We start from the raw sequence: 17,540 nt of genomic DNA, 5'->3' as shown, positions 1-17,540 counted from the left end.
ATTAGCTTCCGGGCAAGGTACAAGGTGTTGGTCATAACCTTTAAAGCCCTACATGGCCTGGGTCCAGACTACATGCGGGAGCGCCTTCTTCCACATAATCCATCCACACACTTAGGTCCTCTGGGAAGAACCTACTGTAACCCACAAAGACCAGATTGTCCTCGGTGACCCAGAGGACCTTCTCATCTGCTGCTCCTAGGCTCTGGAACGTTCTGTCAGATGAGATCCATCATATTACCATCCCAGAAGCCTTTAAAAAGGCCGTTAAGATGTATCTCTTCTGGCAAGACTTTCCAGATTAACCTTTTTATCTTAGCCTACCCCCACTGACATTATTGCTCCCGCCCGTCCCCCCAGAAAAAGATACTTGTCTCACTCCAAACCTACTTGCAATTTTACTGAATTCCCAATAGGAATGTTTTTTTTAAATTTATTCTATTGTTTAATCCAGGGGTAGGCAACCTGCGGGCCGGATGTGGCCCGGCGAGGCCTTGGGACCGGCCCCAGCCCAGTCCTGCCGCTGATTGCCGCCAGGGTCTTTGGCCTCTTGCGTGCAGGGGCAAGGGAGGCAATTGTCTATAGACGCCTCAGAAACATGCATTTATATTAACATTTTTTTAAAAAATCAGCAAAAAATTTTGTGTGTCCTCCACTTTTTTAAAAAAAGTGTCCACCATTTGAAAATGTTGCCCTACATTTGTCCCGGTTTATTTATTTATTTAATTAAAAAAATAATTAATTATTTTTTGGCTTCGGCCCCCCAGTTGTCTCAGGGACAGCAACCCGGCCCCCGGCTCAAAAAGGTTGCCTACCCCTGGTTTAATCTCTTTTTACGGTTTGTGATTAATGTTTTTATGATTGGGGGGAAGGTTGGGATATGGGATTGTTTCTTTTTAATTGTAATTTTATTTTTATGATGTTTTATCCTTATAATTGTTGCAATCTGCCTTGATTCCCTAGGGAAAAAGTGGAATATAAATAGATGATGATGATGATGATGATGATTATTATTATTATTATTATTAGTCTTCCTCTTGCATCGTTTTTAGAAATAATTGGGGCAGTAAATGTGTCAGTATCTATTCTTAAATATTTTGTTCGTCATTTTAAAAGAAAATATGTCATAATCCTCCCCCCCCCCCTGCAACCTGCCTAAAGGAAAAAGGTTTAGGGGAAAAATGTGTTTTTCCAAGGATTTCACTTCTCTACCTACAACATATTTGGCTTAATGCATTTTTGAAGGTCCTGTTACCAGGAGCCCCAAACAGCCTTGTAGGTCCCTAGTAGTTTTAGAATCCACCAGATAGATGTATGAGAATGTTTGGGTTACTAAATATGCTAGTTGTTTAGAATTGTTGCAATGCATTTTTCTTAGTGATTCTGTATTTAAATTGTTACAATTAAAAGATGTAGCAGTTACAGAAGAGGAAGAGACAACTGATGAAATGGTAGAATATGATTCTCCAGATCAGCTGGGGGAAGCATTAGTGACTCTTTCTACACTGCCAGAATCTAGATGGAAGAATCTGCTCAACCTTGATGTTATAAAGGTAATGTGCTCTTATTAAACATTAGAGGTTTTTCTTGTTCTTTTTTTAATCAGGCCATCTTATTCTTATTATGTAACTGTGGCCCTGCCAAGATGGGCCCTTTGTGGCGTGTGCACGATGTGCTAGGGTTGCCTCGGGGCGGCATGTGCACATGCCCTGCAACCCTAGCATGTCATACACACGCCACCGTTATGCAGCGCCTTACAGATGGCGCGGGTAACGGTTACGTCGCAGCTGCACAGCCTCCAAACGGGGCTGTGCAGCTGTGACGTAAACACGCCATCTTTGGTGCTTTGCGGAGCCGCAAAAAGGAACCAATTTTTTGCAGCTCCTTCTTTGCTGCGCAGCAGCGCCGCACAATTGATATACTGTGGCGCTCCTGCACAGCCCAGAGAGGCGCCGAGGAGGCGCCTCTTCTGGGCGGTCTGTACCTTGCCTTTGTTACATAATGGATGTAGCAAACAACTGATAAAATGGCATTTGGGAATAATTTCTGGAAGGCCTTTAAAGCTCATAAAAATCAGAACTACTTGAAAAATTTGTTTCTTACTAGTTGTTCCAAATGATGATGAAGGCTAAATCTTCTTCCAGTGACTGGGAGGTTTTTAATTTATTAATTTGCACAGAGGTAGACTTGCAACAGAGAGGTGAAACAGGCCTTTGTACCGACTTGGGGCAGCATGAGAATGTGGCGTTTAGACACCGCATACTCTGACGTGGCTTCTAAGCCAGCATCATGCTACCCGCCTGACCACATGGCAGGCAGTTTTGTGGCACTTCGACGGTGCGGCATTTATATGCCACTTGCCACAGGAGTGGCACAAAGCTGCCACAGTGGCAGAAAATCCAACTTTTTGCCAGCTCAAAAAGGAGTGGACAAAAAATTGGGTTGGGGGCATGACGTGCGGTGTCTGTGGCCCCAAGCTGCAGTGCAAAGGGGTGGCATCAAGCTATCCCTTCAAGGCCGTCTGTTTTAGTCCAGAGTTAGCCTAGGACAGGGGTGGGCAGATATGGAGGCCCTTATTCTATCTGGTGGCCCTTGTTCTATCATGACCTTATTTATTTATTATTTATTTACAGTATTTATACCCTCCCCTTCAGCCCTAAGGCTCTCAGAGCGGCTTACAATTATTATTTTTAATTAGATGGCTCCCTTCCCTCAAGCTTACAATCTAAAAAGACCTTGACCTCTGCAAACTGTACTTTTAAAAAAACAACAACTTGGGTTGATGTGACTTCTGTCTGGCCCAAACAAGTGCGGGAAGAGTGATGCAGTGTAAAACTGTATCATTGTGGCCCTGAAGACTTTTGGAAGCATGATTGTCTATTTTAGCTCCTCCTCAAAATCATCAGTGTGGGATCTCTGGAGTCCACTGGTGGGCTCGGGAGGCAGAATGCACCCTATGCAGGTTCCACCCCAGTCAACGACATTGTCATCTAAATAGCTGTAAACAGTTTCCCCAGATTTGAGACATTTCAAGTTTGCTTCTTTGTACAAAGAGAGACAACTCATGTGATTTTAAAAACAAAATCAGATAGGGAGATGTATTGCCCTAGAAACTTTCTGTGTTCCGGTCAATTGAACTTTTCCACTCTTACAAAATCTGACCCATGGAAGCTGCTCGGTTGAGGAAAACTGCTCATTGAGAGTTTTGTTTTTAAAAACTAAACGGCACCTAGGATAAAAATATATCAAGAATATTATTGATTTTTGCCTATGTAAATCATTGGAATTTTAAAATATCTCATTGAAATGCAAAGATGTCTAATACAGGGAATGAAAATAAAGTGTACTTATTCTGCAATCACCAATGGGCTTTTTACCACACTGAGATGCATTTGAATTTGAATTGGGACAGTAAAATGTCCTCCACTTGTTTCTGCTTCTGATTCATTTACTGTCAGTACTCTAGACAGTGTTTAATCCTTTCTAGAAAAGTCTGGGTTTTTAGTTTTGTGTTCATGTTCCAATCTGAGTGAATGTTTCTTAATGTTGATGGTATAAATCTCTCCTCAACAGCAAAAAAATAAACCCAAAGAACCACCAAAAGTGCCAAAATCTGCACCATTCTTCATCCCCACAATTCCTGGTCTCGTACCAAGATATGCTTCTATTGAACATGAAAAAGATGGACAACAGGTAAAAACAAAGCATGTTAAAAGTTTGTTCACCATGTAAAACACCACTTAAGCATTTCAGGATTTTAGTGCCTGAGTCTTAGAAGTATTTTCTGATGTATGTACTTTTCTCTAGATAGATCAGTTTCTTGCCTTCAGTTTTCTGAAGAATGCTCAATGAAAGCTTTTTTATTCCATTCTTCTGGTTATTTTATAAATTGTATGCTTTGTCGTGTGTGTGTGCGCGCGCGCATGCACACATATTAGCGTGTGTCTAGAAACAAAAAAGAACCATGGAAAGGATGTTCATCTTAGTAGATGAGAGTCATAACTGTGACAAAAAAAATGTTTCAGTGTCTAGATCCCAGAATACTTAAGGGATCGCCTTCTTCCGTACTGTCCGTCCCGCACTCTAAGGTCCTTGGGGAAGGATCTACTTCAGCCAATAAAATCTAGGCTAACTTCAGTCACCCAGAATGCCTTTTCCATCGCAGCTCCGAAACTATGGAATGACCTGCCGAAGGAGATCCGCGACATTTCTACTCTTAAAGCCTTTTAAGACGGCTCTTAAGATGGATCTCTTCCGGCAGGCCTTCCCTACCTAGTTCCTCTCCCCATTTACTGTGATGTACGTCACTCTGTCCACCAATAATTCTCATAAATTAATGAGAAGAATTTAATTTAATTTAATTGAAATTATATTCTTGCCTCAAAAAGAAGAGCCCTCCCTCCGCCCCAACTGTCATCATCAAACCTAGGAGGGAGTGAAAAAGACAGGCCTGATTTCTATCAGACCTATCTGTAAATTTACTGTAACTCATGTCGCTCTGTTTTATTTTATTTATTTTTGTATTTTATTTTATTCTCTTTATTTTTATTGTTGTAACCTGCCCAGATTGCTTGTGATTGGGCGGGCTATAAATAAATCATTATTATTATTATTATTAGTAGTAGTAGTAGTAGTATTACTTTGTAACCTAAGAGTACATCTTTCAGGGAATCAAATAACAGATTTCAAAAACGTCAGTCTATATGTTCTTTTCCATTTCACTTTTTTCTTTTTAGTCAAAGATAGTAGATCTTGGAGTATTGACACAGAAATCTGAATTCCACATGAAACTTGAAGAAGCCCTGGGAAACAGCGACTGTAAGTTATAGTGTGAAATGTCACATTCACCACTTGATGTTAATTCTTACTGTTTGGTGTAAAGAAGTAGAAGAGAAGGAGCAGGGAGAGGCACACATTTAGAATGAATTTCTTAAGTCTGGAACAAGTAGTCTTCCAATTAGATACTGTAATATCTTATCCTGGTTCATTAGCAAATGCCATTTCAGTATTGTATAAAGCATGTACAGCCCTTGAACATCTACCTATTTCAGCAAAGGTTTACTCAAAATGATATTAGACTTACAAATTGTTTCCATATGCTGTACCACAACCTCATTCAACCTTCACCATTACCACAATGTTTTACTTCTCTTTTGTTACTGTAAATTTGTTATCCTAAATCAGTAACAGTCTATAGTACTGTATGTTTTTATTCAGCCTGTACCCTCTGTCTGCCTGGGTTTGTCTGCAGTTGTATTTTGATATCCTGCGATGTACCTAAATACCCTAAAGGCATCAGATCCCATCTGATCTTGGAAGCTAAGCATGGTTAGCCCTGGTTAGTACCTGGATGGGAGACTGCCAGTGAATACCAGTGGCTGTAGGCCCCAGGGAAAGGAATTGGCAAAGCCACTTTTGATTATTTCTTGCCTAAGAAAATCCTGTGAAATTAATGGGGTTGCCATAAATTGACAGGCAACTTGAAGGCACACATACACACAGGAAGAAGAATAATAGTTAATCTGTTAATTAAGGTGGTAGCTACATTTTCATTACAGGGGGCAGGCAAGTTGCATAGCAGTACATATGTGGCAGCTAACATCCAGTTCCAAAATAATTGGTCATTCTGAAACTAGCCACCATTTGGAATATTTAATTATTTGCTTCATTTTCTCATAGATATTTCTAAGCACTTTTTAAGCTTCATAAATTTTTATCATTAAAAAAGGCTTAAAAAAATATAAACTGTCCCAACTATTGGTTAGCTTAATTTCCTCTGTTATTCATATCCATTAATGCATTGTGTGAGTGCAAGTTATGTGGACATTGATTATGCCAGATCTCCTCTGAATGGACAACCCAACCACGCCCAATCTAGTAATACAGTAACAGAAATGGAGTGCATGAAATGTTGTGCATAAGAACTGTTTAAAGGCCTGACCAAGCAAGTTAGATAGAAAGGAAACACTTGCAAGATCATTCAGTGATCCCAACCAATCTCCTTCCTTCTACAAACCCCATCCACACATCCTAAAAGAAGTATTCCACATGGCTGGGAAACTCTCTAGAGCAGTGATTCCCAAAGATTCCCCGGGGGCAGTGGAAAGATCCAGGGAGGCAGTGAGGGGGAAGGGGGATGGCAAGAGGTCTTTCAGCCAAAGTATTGGTGTGCACAAAAGACAAGGGGAACCAGCAGCCTTTAAGACCATGGTGGGAATGAAGGTTGCATGAAACTTCTTTTCAGGTTCCCTTAAAAACTCTATGCTGATTGCTTCATCTGGTGATGTCTTCTGCTCTTCACTTCCCCATATGAACTGACTCCCTTAGCTGAATCTTTCACCAAGAATGATGGCTGGGAAATTCTTGTGTGACTTCGGTCTCTTCTGTGGCTTGTAGTAGTGCCATTTTTTAGGATAGGCTGATTCCTGAAGCAGAATCGGTGGGTTCTTCCTGCAGCCCATTCCTGAAACTGCAGACTGCTGTCTCCCATTCTAACAACAGCCTTCTGCTTTGGGAGTTAAGAGGAGGAAGAATCCCTAGATTCCTCCTGCACCCCACTCTTGCAGCTGGAGGATCTTGTGTCAATGGCAGTCTGTAGCCTTCCTCACACTCACTAATCCCTGCTTCTCCTGCCTGCTTCTCTCTCTCTCATGGATGGGCCCAGGCCATAGCAGGAGGACATAGGAACCCAGAAAATCCTGCCATGTCTCCAGTTTGTGTTTGAAGCTCAGTGGTAGGAGAAGGGAGAGGCCTTGTTTGCCTCACTTTCTGGCCACATCTTATCTTCCACTGAGCCCCTTAAATCCCCTTCCTTCCCAAAGAGATGTTTAGAGACCAACAGTGGTGTTACTAGGATGATGGCTGCATTGTCATCCCATTAAGGTTTCACCAAGTGCAGTTCACACCCTGCATGCCTAGTGACACCTTTGCCATAAGGCCAGCACAAGCGAAAGGCTTCTCAGTCACTTCTCAGCCAGTTATTTGGTTGCTGCTCCCAGGGTGACCAAGTGGCAAAGGGAGCAGCAACTGGTTGTTTTGAATGTGCAGAAGGACAGTAGATCTGATATCAAGAAATACATGGGCTTTTTTAGGTGGGGGGGGCACTACAGAGTTGTCCAAGAGGAAAGGGGGCTGTAGTGCAAAAAGGTTGGGGACTACTCCTTTAGAGCAAGGTGTCAATGTTGGAGAAGGCTTCAAAGTCACAACAGGACTATAAAAGTTGTATAGAATTTAGGCCTGATATTCAGCAGTAATCTCCCATAATTTGACTAAATCCAAAATAAAGCTTGTTAAAACCATTAAAGAAAATCCTTGGTTACACTTATGTTAAAGTGTGTGTGTGTGGATTATGCATTGTGAAGCTGAAACCCTCTGAATTGCCTCAGAAGGGGAGAATGTTTATTAAATTGACTGAATAAGTTCAAAATTTCCTCAGAGACATTTTCAAGGAGGCTTTTATGAGCCTGATGGTACATAATATTATATGAGTATCAGTAAGTCCTTGTTGCAAATATCCTAAATCCTATACACAATTCCATGTTCAAAAATATATAATAATATTACATTAAAAATCCCATTCTACCAAGGTTAAGCAAATTAAACGTTTGTGTTATTAAAACCATGGTTAAAACAGTTAAAACGTATTTAAAACATAAATTGCTAATAAATAATAAATAAAATACAGCACAGCCCTTCACACATACTACTGCTAATGCATCTGAGGAAGTAGACTGACGTCTACGAAAGCTCATGCTGCCAACCTCTTTCTTTCAGTTAGTCTCAAAGGTGATACAAGTAGACTGACGTCTACATACTACTACAAACTCAGTTTACCTCCCAGAGGCCTGCCTACAAGGAAGGACTTCACCTGATGGCACAAAAAAAGTAGGGGGGGGGCAACCAAACCTTCTGTGGAAAAGTGTTCTACAGCCTGGGAGCAATCACAGAGAAGGCCCTCTCCCATGTCCTCACAACCTGTAAAGATGATGGGAATGTTCACTTCTACTGGCTTGTATGTGTTCTTTCAGATAGCCTGGGCTATAGCTATTTAGAGCTATAAACCAGCATCTTGAATTGTGCCTGGAAATAAACTGGCAACCAGTGACATTGTTTCAACATAATGGGGCAGATTCACATGATTCCTGTAACCAGCCCCAGTCATAGCCTGGCTGCAAAATTTTAAATCTGCTGAAGTTTCTGAACAGTTTCCAAAGGCACCCCCTACATAGAGTGTGATAAAGAAATCCAAGCAGGATGTAATCAAAGTATGTGTTACATAATCAGATCTGACTTTTCAAGAAACAGATGTAACTGGTGCATTAGTTTTAGCTGTGCAAACATACCCCTAACCAGTGCCAAAATTTGGGTATCCAGGCTCCAACCTGAATCCAAAATCATGCCCAAGATATAAACCTGAGATTTCAGGGGGAGTGTAACCCCATCCAGCACAAGCTGAATCCCTGTTCCCTGATCTGCCTTGTGGCAGATCAGGTGCACCTCTTCTCTTGTCTGGATTAAGTTTCAGTTTGTTCACTCTCATGCAGTCCATTATTGATAGCAGACACTGTTTTAGTACAAAAACAGCTTCCTTGGAATTAGATGGAAAGAAGAGATAGAGGCGAAACTGACTGCCCCAAAAAAGTGGATTGGGGCCACCACAGCAACCGCACACACATGGGCCCAGTCCATCCATTGTTGCTGTTCCCAACCAGCCTCTGAAAAGGAGCTGCTGTTGTTGTTGTTTTTTCCATTCCTTTTCAGGCTGGTTCTTCTGGGTCGGGGTGGCATTGGGGCAGCTTCAGACTGCATTCAGAGCGTGTGTCATCTGAACACCACACTCCCAATGCAGCCTGACAGTGGACCTTTTGGCTTGTCTGTTTCAGGCCATAGAGATGGGTGTAATCAGGTTACTGGTGACACTAAACCCAGAAAGTCCGGATGGTCTCTCCCAGTGGTTTCCTGTAAATATTAAACAGCTGAGCCCTGAGGAACACCACAGGGCAGTACTGTACTCACAGAAGCTCCCCCTTATAAAGGTTCCCTCTCTTCATGTATTGTCCAGGGGCTGTGGAAGCAGCCATAAGCCTTCCTTCCATATAATCATAGAAATGGGCCTAATGGACTTAATCTAGTGTTACACAACAAGACTTCTTTTGCTTCTTACACTCACATTTGCTCCCAAGGTTTCCCAGTATTCCAGATCAGATGGGACAATGAGATATGCAGGAGCAATTTCTTTCACTGTGGCTAGGGTTGCCATAAGTCAGGACCTCCAACATTTTCAAATGGAGGACACAGTTTTAATAAATGGAGGACACGCGGAAAAAAATTGATGATTTTTAAAAAATGTTAATATAAATGCATGTTTCTTAGGCATGATCCAAATGGAGGACATTTTGAAATTTGACAGAAGAGGACATGTCCTGGAAAAGGAGGAGGATGTCTGGTCACCTTGTCTCTGGTCCAGAATACACTGCAGAAATAAAACATAGCTGGACTGAAATGCCCAGAGTTCCTCACCGAAGCTGCATCCACACTAAGGAAATAATCCAATTCGAGAGTGACTTACCTGTGCTGGGGAATGCTGGGAATTGTAGTACACTGTGGCCCCAGAGCTATCTCTGACAGGGAGTCACATAACCCTCCAAACGTAGTTGAACTGCAGTGCCCAGAATGCCTCACCAGGTGCATCCACACTGAGGAAATGGTCCAGTTGGCGACTGCTCAGTGCTGGGGAATCCTGGGAATTGTAGTCTATTGTGGCCTCAGAGCCATCTCTGACAGAGAAGTCTCAATGTCTCCCAAACACTAGCATTCCCAGGATTCCCTACCATTGAGTTAAAGCAATCTCAAAGTGGGTTATTATTCCTTCAGTGTGTGAGAGAGATAGAAAGGCTAGGGACTGGATTCATTCATTAACTCACAAAAGGAGGATATCTGTGTCCAAAACACATTGCTTTGACTGCCAGGGCTCAGTGCTATGGAATCCTGGCAATTGTAGTTTATTGTGGCCTCAGAGCTCTCTGACAGAGAAGGCCAAATGCCTCACAGACACCAGAATTCCAGAGCATTGAGCCCTGGCAGTCAAAGTTAGAAAAAATACACAGGGGCAAAATAAATATTGAAAATGGCCACGCACCTCCTCCTCCTCCTCATCATCATCCTTGCCTCGGTGCCAAAGGAAATGGCCCTCTCCCCCCCTGCTGCCTTGCTGGGACCAAACACAGGAGGAGCTCTTCTTCCTGTGTCTGGCAACAATTGTTGCCAACAAGCCTCGAAGATAATTCCCCAAACGTTTGGCCAAAACTCACCAAATCCCCCCATATCTCACCAAATATTCAGTCAAAATCCCCAAAAAGTCCCTGTAATGTTAATATGGCAGTAAAACGTAGCCCTAATTGAATAAAAATAATTGGAACTTATTTCAACTTTCAAAATTACCATTAAAACCAACCACCAAAATCACACCAAAGGCTCTGAAAAGTACCCATTTTGGTGTGAAAGTCACCAGATTGGCAACACTGCGAGGAAACCATGCAGGGACGCCCCCTAGTGGTGAAAAACTGGGAATGTCCCGCCGGCAGGAGGGTTATGGCAACCCTAACTGTGGTGGATGAACAGTATTAGATGCAATCTCCATGTATATGAAATAAGTGGAAAAGAAATACTTGTCATAACATTTGGAATAAATGAGTGCCTACTGTTCATTTCCTCATCCTTGGTACACACTACAGTGTCTGTTATTCAGCCTCAGAGGAAAAGCTGACAGGTGAACAATACCATGAACAGATAAAGAATAGCTTCCTTTTTGGTCACATACTTAACAGTTACTTTGTGGATTGCACTAAGTATCTTGAAAGGGCTGTTTGGGAAAACAAAACTAGTGAAGTGCTTAGAATTATTAAAATAAGTGTATTTTTTTTAATGGGGAAAAAGTTTGCCTCCACACCAAAGTGTCTGATCTCAGGTTTCTTGGATAAAGTCTGTGGCTGCATTCCATGAGTAGATGGGAGCAAAAACAGATCGTAAAGGACACTTTAAAACAAAATCAGCCCACTTTTTTAAAAAAAAAATCCATATACAAAAAACAGTTTAATAGCTGCTGTAACAAATGCTGGGAGATTTTTTTTTTAGAAAGAAATAGCCCGAATTCACATAGTTGAGAAGCAATCTGTAACTTCTGCATGTTACATGGTTCTGCAGAGCTGTCTTTGATTACTGGTTGGAAAATTTGAGTATTCGCAGTATGACAACTTGGCTGGGGATGAGAGTGGATCAAGAGTGGTTTGATTTCAGTTTTCCTTCCCTCCGAAATTGGCCCAGATTCTTCAGATAGTCCTATTTATTTGTGTTCTCCATTTGAAAGAGAAAAAAAAAACACCAGCAAACCTTGGCTATTAGTACTACTAATTAAAAATTCAGCTTTAAAATACAGTGAATACTAAGAAAATAATTTCTGGAGCTTAACACAAACCATCTCAGCTGTGTGAAGTCAATACTAAAACAAGTATGTGGTTGAACAGCTTGACTGAGTGGATAGGAATGTGGGAGGAATGTGCATAGCTCTCCCATTTGTTCTGATGAGCTGCCATAGTATGTTCCAGCTGCAGGCAAAGAGAAAGAGGGTTCTTTTCAATTGCACAATTGCCCTCTTGTAGGTGGGCATGATGTTCATTAAAAAGTAAAGAAGAAATCCCAGTCCAAAGAAGAATTTTCCACTTGGCTAAAGGAATCACCTGTATATCCAGACCTTTTTAAAAGTGTTATTTTCACTGCTTAATTTTACAGAAGGAGCAAGTTTAGAATGGCTTAATACTTGGGAGAATATTTTTTTTTTGTAGAAAAATATCAAAGTATATTCCATCCCAGCATGTGTTATTTGCAGTACTGTGGCTTGTAAACAGATGCCTTAGTCTTAGTGTGTATGCTGCAAGATAGTTGTTTAAATAGATGTTGTATCTAACATTTCTAGAATGCTTTCTCGAACTGTAATCATATTGCTAATGTTTTGACAGATGAATCTCCAATTAGTTTTCTGAAAGACTTGGGACCATCTAACATTGAGACAGAACTGCGAGGCTTGTCACCTGATGGTGGTGGATCCATTGAGGTGATGCAGAGCTTTCTAAGAATGATCGAGGCAATGCTGAATACTAAGCGTGATTTTGAATTGGCTCAAGCCTACCTTGCATTATTTCTCAAGGTAAATGCATGTTTTGAAGAGTTTGCCACTGACATAGCTTGAAGTACAGTTTGCTCTGCATAGAACAATCTTCACTTTGTTGAAAGGGTCTCCTTGGATAGGCAACAAAAACTGTTTAACATCCTTTCCATTTTGTAATAGCAGTTTTCTGACCAGATTTTGTGTTACTGTTTTGGTTGTTGCTTCAGTTGTCCAAACAACTGATGATCTTAATAATGCTGTATCCTAGAGGTTGCTGGTCCACGTTAATGCTCCCTTGAAGAAGGCGAGCATGTAAGACACATGCTCTTATATTTTGGACAGTTTAATTTGTCAATTGACAGTGTTAAGGACTGTGTCAGGTTTTTATTAGCTTTGAAAATAGTTATATAACAGTACACTGGACATCCAAGAATTTGGTTTCTTAACATTTGATCTCTGTATTTTAATAAAGAATTTTCTGTTTCCATTTCAGCTGCACTTTAACATCCTTTCCTCAGAGCCAAGTTTACTGGCCGAAATATCAAGGCTGTCGCCTCAACTGGAGGAAATCTGGATACATTTACAGACTCTTTTCAACCAAAGCCTTTGCATTTTAAATTACATTAAAACTGCTGTGTTATAAATTTATCTTTTGTACTGTAAAAATCAGGACATTGACTATAATGGGCCCTTGTATCCTCTGGGGTTTGGTTCCAGGACCTCCACCCCATGGATTTCAAAATCTGTGGATGCTCAAATCCCATTATATACAATGGTGGCATAGTAAAATGGTGTTCCTAATTTAAAATAGCAAAATCAAGTTTTGTTATTTGGGATTAATAAACTTTTGGAATATTTTCAAGCCTTGTATAGTTGAATGCATGGATAAAGAATCCATGGATATGGTGGGCTGACTGTATCCAGTTTCTTGTATAAAATGTTTCTAATGGTGGATATTATATATCAGGTTTTTTGAAATCAGCTGTACAATTTGATTTCATTTTGTTCAAGTTTAAATATGACTCTGTGATGTCTTCACAAGTTTGCAATGATCATTTTCTATTTAAATATTGCAAAGGTAGTAAAGTGCCAGTCCTACATTAAGCCATATTTAATTTGATAAAACACTCAAAATAATAAAGACAGATTGCAATTTCTTAAGAACTGGTGTCTTCAGAATGATCTGGGAATGCCTAATGCTGGGCAAATGTAAACCTGATGAGCAGTCTTTCATGAAAGAGTGAAAGGCAATAAAAATGGTGTGTGGTAAAGATATAAATGTCTGTATGCTGGAAAACATTGCTTTTGTGGGTTCAAGAGATAGGTGCAATATCCAGTTGTTTCAGATGCAATCTTGTACATGCTTATTTGAGAATAGGTTCCTTTCGGCCTTATGTATAGAATTGCATTGCTAATGAACAAGTACTGTTGTAAGATCTATCACTTTAAACTAGTCTGGGCAGTGTCATAAATTCTAGGTGGCACAATGGACATTATGTCTGTATATACTGTAATCCAGGTTTGTGTTTCTAATTTTTTTAAAAAAAAAATACTAATCTAGGAGCATCAACCACTGAAGGCTATCCACCCCATTTTAAGTGTCCATTGGATAATATATGCAATCTTGTTGAATAAATACTGTCCAGGAAGAAAACTGAAAAATCATTTGGAACCATTTAGGATTAAATCGTGGGGCAAGCAACTGTTTTGCTCAAGGGGTTTGTTTTTCAATTTTGCCTACAGTAAATGATAACATTTCGCATCTTAAAACAATACATTTATATAGGGTCCCATATATTTGTTTCTAAAATTGTCCATATAAAAACTTAGGATGAAGGTTCTTGAAAAGGCAATGATCAAATAAATAAATTTTGGCTATGATTTTGTTCAGTTGTTTATCAATGGTAAACATCAACAGAAGTAACACTGCCTTGTTTGTGCTGTGTTGGTAATGTTAGAAATTATTTTTTGAAGAAAAATGCAACAACTTGTTGAAAGGGTGAATGTCTTGGAAGGAATAGAAAGTTTTGTTTATTCATCTTATTTATAAAAAAAATTATATCCCATTCTTTCTCTAAAGATCTCAGGGTAACTTAAAATCAAACTGACCAATTTAAAACAAAGTAAACAATAAAAATTATTTCAGAAGGCTAAAAATATATTAAACAAATTACAAAATGATAAATTATTATTTGTGAAATTATTTAAAACTACGCATATGCATGGATTCATGTAAAACCAATTAAGCAACAAAGGCCTTATTAAACCACCATGTTTCCACTTGATGCCAGATGGACAGCGATATTGGCATTCCTGTTTGGGGGGGGGGGTATTCCATAACTGGAGCACCATAGCAAAGAAGGCCCCCACATGTTCTTATAACATATCCCCCTTACTGATATGTTATATGATGGGACACAGAAGAAGACCCTTCCAGTGGTCCACAGGCAAGTGAAGATACAGGGAGATGCTCTGTATTGAGGCACCAAGCTGTTTTTACATTTAAGAGACATAGTGTCCGGCAAAGCTGCCAGACACTGCTAACAACATCCAAATAAGCAAAGGAACACCACTCAGAGTCTGGAGTTCAAGCAAGACTAAAATGGCATTCTTGCAGGCCAAGGCAGAGTCCAGTAACAAGGTCCGTGGTCAGTCAGAGTGCAAGCCAGAGGGTCAAACCAAGAGCATTGTTGAGAAGTCCAAAAAGGTCAAGGATTCCAGAAAGCAAGATGGTCAGGCAGGGTCAAAGGTTGAAAGTGAGAAGACAAACCAAGAGTGCTTTCACCAGGAAACTCGGATAGCTTCTGAAAAAAAGTTCTGACATCCTTCTCAGGTTTATATAATTAGCGCTCATGAGTACAGTTGTTTCTTGATAAGTTGGCATTTCACATAAAGCGTTTGAGACCGCCGGAGGCACGCCCCTTAAGATCTTCTGTGGCTGAAGGTGGGTATGTCGGCTTCCTCCTCGTTGTCCTCCATGCCCACAGTTTCCGAAGTCTCTACTGACTGCTGGCGTTCTCAGGGCAGAGCTAGGGCCAGGCTGAGGCTCTGGCTCCAAATCCTCTTCTGAGTCCTCAGCCAAGGTGGGCATGGTTAGGATAGCCAAAGTTTTCAGAAAATGGGATTTGCTGCAATCTATTAATACTGTTCAACATTTTTGAAAAGTTCTGCAGACCAAATAAGTTGTGTTTCTTTTCTTTCTCTCTGAGAGTTAAGTGTATTTGGAATGACTGTTCTATTCAACCATTTCATACATTGTTGTGAATTCATGGCTGTGTAACAAAATACTTTTTAAAGTGTTGCAGATTGAAAACCATAAAAAGAAGTGAAATATGCTCATTGAGGTAACAGTAAATTATTAACATACCTTGTATGTGAAATTCCCTAAAGCAATTGCATCCCAAATGGATTTGCTTCTCTTCCAGGATGGCTGCTTAGCAATGCTAACCTTTGTCTTTTCCCACTAGTTTTGAAAAGACGCTTTGCCTTCTATTCTGCAATAAAGTGCAGATTGAAAAGCACAGAAACACACATTAGAAATGAATTTCTTTAAGAGAACTTCCCTCAGGACTCCCAAAGATACTTTTATGAATAGTCTTTAGGGAGACCACACTTTAAATGGATATGGAAATTAAATTTCCATTATAAGCTAAGATGAAGGATGACTACTATAGTGCTCTCAGAGCTGGGAGAGAGAATTGAGTATCTTGGTGACAAGATCTTTATCTGGGCTTCAAAAGAATATTTTTGTGAATGTCATTATGGTACTGAATAGACAATTATGAGGAGGAAGGCATGCTCCTAACAGTGCTCTTGAAGATGGAGACCAATTTATGAATAGACTGAGAATTCATCTCCCTAAATACGACAGGAAGTATCTTTGTTGAACTCCTGGAGTCATGTGCTGAAGAAGTAGTTTGTTGCATCCAGTACCCAAGTAGTTAGAAGTTGCTTTATGACTAACAGTGGCAACAGATTATTGTCAGAGTAGCATTCATTCTACACTTCTGTAAATGGGATTAACACAGAATTGTACATCATTCAATGAGTGAAAGAAAACTTGGTAAGGATAGGTCCTGGAGAAATACCAGTCATTTCTAGGGAAAGATTGCTTGAGAAGACTCTCAACTGGTCAAGATATTGGAGCATCTCTCACAGGTTTAGTTTGTTGTTGTGTGCCTTCAGGTTGTTTCCAACCTATGAGACACTAAAGGGAACCTATCATGGGGTTTTCTTGGCAAGATTTGTTCGGAGGGGGTTTGCCATTGCCTTCCCCTGAGGCTGAGAGCATGTGACTTGTCCAGGGTCACCCAATGGGTTTCATGGCCAAGTGGGGAATCGAATCCTGGTCTCCAGAGTCATAGTCCAACCCTCAAACCACTATGCCACACTGGCTAAATAATGCAAAAATATCAACAAATCCAGGTGGGTATAATTTATTCCAGTACAGCACTGGAATGGTTAGCCAAGTAGTAGTCACTCCTATCTTAACATTTTGACTAATTGTCTGAACTAGATTTTCATTCCCATTTTCGGCTGAGCTAAAGACATATTTAAATAACATCCTTCTTAGCATCTATTCTGAACGAAGTTCTTCCTATATTTTGCCAGTCAAAATGTCAGCATGAAAACAAAGATTAAAGGGATGCAGAATGGCTGTACATGAACCTAAACCATAGTTCAGCACTGCAGGAATAAACCTGAAGAAGATTCAGGATGGAGTTTGGTAGCATTTACATTCTTTTTTTATATTTGTTTTCATGCCTGAACCAAGAACTAACAGCAACAATAATGTTTGTTTATAACACCCTTTCCACAAAACTAAAATTGTTTTTAACAAGAGTTTTATCTAAACAGCCAGTGTTGTAAACAGCAGTTCAGGGTTGGCTTTTGAACATACAGTGCTCAAAACAAACTACATTTTGTCTTTGTTCAGACATTGACAAGCACATCCACGATATGTGTGGCTGTTGGGAACTGGAGATCAAGACATGTGGCAGAAAGCTGCTAGGTAATCCATGGAGATGGAGCATACCTTTGGCTAAAGGCAATGAGTGTAGTTGTAGTATCCCTGTTTAATCTGCTTCTTTATTTTTAATAGATCTTTCTTGAAAATCACTAAAGAAAAAATGTTTGTTGCTACTAAGGGATAAATAGAAAATTACTATATTTTAATCTGCTCATATAGACCTTTCTAATGGCAATCTTTGTCCCGACTGTTAAATAGTTAAATAATACAGCATACCTGTTAACTTTTTTAAAGGCAAGGTGTAAAATGGACACTGAAGGATTTGCAATAGCTTTCTCGTCTGCATATATCCTTCAGAAACAAGAGTAACCTAGGGCCAATACTATTTGACCAACAATTTCAAACATCAGA

General features: G+C 40.1%; 1 protein-coding gene across 2 annotated transcripts in view; it reads left to right on the top strand.

Moving 5' to 3' along the window:
• The window catches only part of WDR36 (WD repeat domain 36), a 50,974-nt gene extending 36,674 nt beyond the window's left edge, over window positions 1-14,300 (top strand). The window contains exons 19-23 of one of the 2 annotated variants that reach the window (XM_089492348.1): window positions 1,408-1,550; window positions 3,571-3,690; window positions 4,734-4,815; window positions 12,012-12,199; window positions 12,654-14,300. In XM_089492348.1, the coding sequence (XP_089348474.1) occupies window positions 1,408-1,550; window positions 3,571-3,690; window positions 4,734-4,815; window positions 12,012-12,199; window positions 12,654-12,803 (683 nt within the window). In that variant the 3' untranslated portion in view covers window positions 12,804-14,300. Of the gene's footprint in view, window positions 1-1,407; window positions 1,551-3,570; window positions 3,691-4,733; window positions 4,816-9,369; window positions 9,671-12,011; window positions 12,200-12,653 lie in introns of those variants that run through there. The other variant, XM_089492356.1, reaches the window with a different exon arrangement.
• The last annotated feature ends 3,240 nt before the right edge of the window (window positions 14,301-17,540 follow it).

The sequence above is a fragment of the Sceloporus occidentalis genome, unplaced genomic scaffold, assembly GCF_023333645.1.
Source record: "Sceloporus occidentalis isolate IW3139 unplaced genomic scaffold, rSceOcc1.0.p SCAF_1, whole genome shotgun sequence".
In the NCBI taxonomy this organism is placed as follows: domain Eukaryota; kingdom Metazoa; phylum Chordata; class Lepidosauria; order Squamata; family Phrynosomatidae; genus Sceloporus; species Sceloporus occidentalis.
This window is presented reverse-complemented; position numbering and strand designations above follow the sequence as displayed.